Source organism: Notechis scutatus, chromosome 7 (genome assembly GCF_049901735.1).
Source record: "Notechis scutatus isolate UNSWTSFEM ecotype Mainland chromosome 7, rNotScu1.2, whole genome shotgun sequence".
NCBI classification, from domain to species: domain Eukaryota; kingdom Metazoa; phylum Chordata; class Lepidosauria; order Squamata; family Elapidae; genus Notechis; species Notechis scutatus.
Genome location: NC_142015.1, coordinates 5,616,362 through 5,622,017, shown reverse-complemented (window position 1 = coordinate 5,622,017; position 5,656 = coordinate 5,616,362). Strand labels below are relative to the sequence as shown.

Below are 5,656 nucleotides of genomic sequence, written 5' to 3'. Positions count from 1 at the left end.
ACGAAGTTCCCAATTGCCTATTAATTGCTAGTGTTGAGATTTTAAACTGAAGTTGATTTATTGTTCAATTTTTTTTATTTAATATAGGCCATCCAGAGTTGCATTCTTCAAGATGGGTGACCCCATAAGTTTCATAAATAAATAAATATTTGGGCGGGCAGGCATTTCTAAAAGATTTTTTTTCTGGACCAAGTTCTACCCTGCAGCATGTTACAACCACAAGTTCCCCAGCCAGTTTCTTAATCTAGAATCTAGGATTGCTTCTACGATGGTCCCGAAAGGGCTTTTTCAGGAGGCAACTGGACTTTCTTGTTTTTTTTTTTCTCTGAAGATGTTTTGCTTCTTATCCAAGAAGCTTCTTCAGCTCTGACAAGATGGTGGGAAATGGAAGCATTTATATTCCTTGCTGGCAGCTGGTCATTTGCATCCTTTTAGAGGGTAGTTGAAGCACTTGGAGGTTTATCTGTGTCCTCAGGGTCACCTGAGTGGTACAAATGGTTCCTGTAGTCTGCTATTTTTTTCTTTGGAAATCCATTCCCCACACCATTCCATGGCTGTTCATCCCAAATTGTATAGCTAAAAGTCTATGGAGATTTCTCAGTCATCCAGGTCATCGTTGTCCCAAAGATGCTTTTGCAACTGGAGGAAACTGGACTTGCTGTTTTTTTTTTCTTTTGAAAACATTTCATATCTCATCCAAGAAGCTTCTTCAAAGAAAAAAATAAGAAAGTCCAGTTGCCTCTAGAAAAAGCATCTTTGGGACAAAATGACCAGGATGACTGAAAATCTCCACAGACTTCTGTGATAGTGTGTAGTTCCAGCTTCCTATTTCAGTGGCTCAGCGGGAAGATTTTGGTGGTTTTAACAGAGTTTGGGCTTAAGCCCCCAAAGGAACTGCGCCTTCTCATCTTGAAGCCCTAAGGTAAGATTTGCAAGCACATATATTCTGCAGAAACCTGGTATTTGGCAGACTGAATTTTAGGCAAGAAAGGCAATAGGTGCTGTAAGGCAGGGGCCTCCAACACTTGTGGATTTTAACTCCCAGAGTTCCTCAGTCAGCTCTGGGAGTTGAAGTCCACAAATCTTAAATTTGCCAAGGTTGGATACCCCTTGTGATGACCCAGGCGTGGCACAAAGGCAACACAGTTACATAAGTAAGAAAAGTCGCTTTAATACCTCCAACTTTGCCCCCAATGTCCAGTTACTTTCGGCTGGAGAAAAAACTCTCCCAAAAACAGTCTTTAAGTGGAGGAAATTCAGTCCGAAAACAAAGTACATCTAAACTAAATAAATATCCATGCAAACCATGCTGCAGCAATTAACTGGACAGGGCAGGAAAAGGAATTGCAGACTTGAAAGACCAGCAAAACACACACACAGTTGGGAAAGACGCCAGGAACCCAGATAAGCCTAGACCATAAGAGATAACTCACGATTTTCTTCCAACAAGTTGCTGTGCACAGCTTTCCTTTTTAAACACTGTGTTCCCAGCTGCAGCTAATGAAGGGAATCAGGGCCCTTTCCTCCCCTGTAAGCCATGCAATTCACGTTGCTCCCTTCTCCGTTCCTCTTTGCATACCCTAGGATGAAGAGAGGGTGGGCCTGGCTCTTCCTCTGAATTCCCTCTGCCTTGCTCTTACCTCTCCCCTGCTCTGCCCAGCTGGACTGCCCTTCCCCAGTTTCTTCCACAGCCACTGGAGCCACACTCCCACTCCCTGTCAGCTGCTTGGCCTCCCCCTTGGAATCAGATTCCAACAGGGAGATGACACTCCTGCTGTAAGGAAATCTTTCCCCAAACATTTAGGCCGGACTCCATTTACAACATCCAAAGCCCTCTGAAAACAAGATGGCAGCAAACAGCAAACAATGAAGCTGAAACTCAGAACTTAGGAACAGAAGGGGAATACTTGAGGAAGTTAGTATCATCCTTGTATCCACAAGTTCTCATTTTCTCCTACTTGAGAACAAATAAGTTACCCGCCCCTCCACTTAACCTCTTTTCTGAGCTCTCCCAGAGCCATCTCTGACCACCCTTTAAACAAATGTTTCACATGATTTCCTGCATTTTGAAGTGGAAAAATCTTTAAATACTCCATTGTAAGATGTACTCTCCAAATAAATAAATAAAGAAACAAAGAAACAAACAAATAAATAAATAAAAATTAAATAAATAAATAAACTTGGGCTATGTTAAATTCTGTTTCTGGCTGGGGGGGAAAACAGAAACGGTGATTGGAACATTTAACTGAGGCTTAGTGGACTCTCCAAAACTTAAGAGGCATTCTCTAAGAAAAACTAAGATTAATTGAAATTATTATCCTTGTACACATACACAAGCACACGCAAAGTCGCAGGACAAACGAAACTTTAATAAGTAATCAGCTTAAGAGTGAAACCTCTAATTATTCTGATGTGAGTTGTAGCAGTCCTTTTTCAATGTTACTCCCAAGTACAGATTAAGAAGTTTAAAAAAATACGTTAATAACATTTCTAGCCTAAACTGCAATTAACATTGAAAGAATATATTTTTCTTTTTCTCTTTTTGCCCTCAATATTCTAAGCTATTTCATAGACTTAATAATTGTACACATATACAAACATCAATGTAAGGAAACAATGCAATATGCTAAGATTTATACCACCATGAAAGAGAAGAAAAAATTATGAACTTTCCAAATGCTTATATATGAAGGATGCTAAATTGGAAATCACCTCTCAGTGAAGTAGGATTTATCTGCCTTGATGTTTCTGTTATATCTTAGCCTTTCAGTGTTGCTGTTTGCCAGGCAACTGCCCAGTTAATTCAGTCTCCTTCTAGGGGATGGACAATATAGTAATTTAATAAATAAAATCTATTTTATTTCTGAAAAGGGATAAATGTGCTTTGAATGTGTGGCCCAAAAACAGCCTGAGTTTTGGGCCACCCACTTGAAGCATGTTTATTTTTAAAGAGCAGCTTCAGGAAATGTAGAACGGAGTATAGAAGCTGCCAATTAAAATTCTGATAAGTAGTATCTTAGTACTCATCGTTAATTGGTTCTGGGAGGCATGCTGAGTACTAAAAACGAGTACCAAACCAATTTTTTCCCTTAAGGAATTCTGTAGTGAATTACAGGGCAGCTGACATCAACAAGTTCTAGCTTGTGCATCTAATACCAAACAAACAATGAGTACCAGGCCATAATTTTTGCATCAAAATGTGTTGAGTAGCAAATTCAATGAATTTCAAAGCAGTTGAGTACCAAGGTACTACTATATATCGGTCCTCAGCTGCGGGGATCTAGAACAAGAGTATTTTTTTTTCAGGAATGATTTAAAAGCCCTCTCAACAGATTGAGAAAACATATAAAATAACGACAAATAAAAAAACTAGGACATATTTTCAATTCTTAAATGTTTTACTTATACGTTGGTGCAAAACCTTGAATGGGTGGCTGTAACAGCTGTGAAACATAATTTGCTATAGCTTTGTTGCATGATCTTTTGTTAAGGAAAGACTGAAAAATGGGGAAGAGAGGAGATTAAAAAAACCAGCTAGTTTATGCCCACTTTAATGCTAGCTTTAGTTAGTAGCTGCACTGCTTCATAAAGAACACTTTGCTACTCAGACAATAAGATCTCAGCATAATGGGTTGATAATTTGTATGAGTGATACTCTTGGCTCTCTTGATTCTTGTGACCTTTCTTTATAGGGATGTTTCTCCAATTTTGCAGCACCCCAATAACTCCCATAATTTTCAGGCAGCCTCACCAGATGTTGGAAGTTTCTCTCCCCAACATCTTTGGAGTGCCCTTCAGATGGGGAAAATCCACCCTGCATGCATAGTGTTCATTTTATCCCTTGTTGAATCATCCCAGCGTTTGTTTTCTTAAGAATGTCTTCATTCCTACTTAGCTTTCCCTTTAACATTACAGTAGAGCAGGGGTGGCACTCAGGCCTTTTTGGATTATGGACTTCACTCCCAGATTCCTGTGCAAGCCTGCTAGCTCAGGATTTTGGGAGTTGAAGTCCTAAAGTCCTCCTCTGCAGTAAAAGGTGCCACCTGGCAACTCTTTAAGACCTGTGGACTTCAATTCCCACAATTCTGGGAGTTGAAGTCCACAAGTCTTAAAGTTGCCAAGGTTGGACAACCCTACAGTAGAGCAATTGCGATGAGGTTCATCTTTGTTCTCCAGGCTAGGAATCCCATCCACTCAGTCCAAAGTTGGCTCTGTCAGCGTTGCCGATGTGGCTCCTCTGGACTCTTTCATCTTTTCCAGGGCGAGCAGCAGGTCAAGCTGAGTAAGTGGCCTCAAGGGATTTTCTTCCGAGTCCCTGGGCAGGAAGGAAAGGAAAGGCTTTGTTGAGGTATTCCCCGTTGGGAGAATGAGTGCACTCAGGGAAACATAGTGAGAGTGGTGATGAATAACACACAACCAGCATACAGATACACTGAATAGTAAAATGTAAGTTTTACTTCCTGTAAACGGGTAAACAAAGTCCAACAAACAGTCCAAATCATACGTGATTAAAGCAGTTAGTATTCAAAATAATCAATCCAGGGATAATCCAAAAACGAAGTCCTTTTCTTTACCAGTATCATAAACAAAGTTCAGTAAATGGAGTTTGTGAATAGTTGCAAGACTCACAGCAATTCAAGCAGAATGACAATCAGGCAAAAGGCAAAAGGAAAGCAAAGGAAATGCAAAAAAGAACAAACCAGGTTTCTGGCTCCATCTTATGGCCATTGGAGGAACCGCAGCCAATCACAATTACAACATTCTCTTAAAGATACAACAGTATTAAATGACTATCCTGGTTTATATATTGCCAACCCAACTGTTAGGTGACCATCATTCCTAACAGGCTTCCTTGTTAGTTCTTCCCCTCTAGAACTCCTTTTCCGTTGCCACCCCTGAACTTTAGCTCATAACTGTTGAAATGTTCTTATTCCTTTCCAAGTTTGTTCTCAGTTGGGATGATTAAAAACACCAGGCCACTGCATGAAATTAAATTTATTTATTCTTCACCCAAGCACAACGAGAGTAAGCTGTTAGGTGAATTGATGTAAGGACTCCTTCCATCCAGCAATACCACCCCAGTCACGCAATAGCAATAGCAGTTAGACTTAAATACCGCTTCAAAGTGCTTTACAGTCCTCTGTAAGCGGTTTACAGGTTCAGCCTATTGTCCCCCAACAATCTGCCCTCATTTTACCCACCTCAGAAGGATGGAAGGCTGAGTCAACCTTGAGCCGGTGAGACTCGAACTGCCAAATTGCAGTCAGCCAGTAGTCAGCAGAAGTAGCCTGCAGTACTGCACTCTCACCACCGTGCCACCATGGCTTCAATACCCTTCTCAAGATCATCGCATATAAGAATTTGTCAGTGTATAAGAAATTAGGAGCTGGGATAGCCATAACAACAAGCCAGCCAATGGGAAACGTTTGGTGACTAAGAAACAGGGTCTGTTGTGAGCCATGTCGGACAGCTTGGAGCCTGGGTGTGGCTTAGCTTGACTGTTCTGTATATATAAAAGCGAAATACCACTCACGCATCATCACAGAATCTCCGGAACTATAAAGCCTACAAACTTGAAATTTGGCACGTATGTTCCTCTTGGCTTCTAGATGCTCACTAAGAAAGGATTTTTCAAAATGACCATTAGAGCATTAGT

General features: G+C 40.7%; 1 protein-coding gene across 2 annotated transcripts in view; it reads right to left on the bottom strand.

The window, feature by feature from the left end:
- Window positions 1-2,348: 2,348 nt before the first annotated feature.
- LOC113420987 (outer mitochondrial transmembrane helix translocase-like) overlaps window positions 2,349-5,656 on the bottom strand; it is a 20,596-nt gene continuing 17,288 nt past the window's right edge. For both annotated transcript variants that reach the window (XM_087969645.1, XM_087969646.1), the window contains 2 exons: window positions 4,052-4,315; window positions 2,349-3,931 (listed from right to left, as the gene is read on the bottom strand). In XM_087969645.1, the coding sequence (XP_087825771.1) occupies window positions 4,195-4,315 (121 nt within the window). In that variant the 3' untranslated portion in view covers window positions 2,349-3,931; window positions 4,052-4,194. The remainder of the gene's footprint in view (window positions 3,932-4,051; window positions 4,316-5,656) is intronic.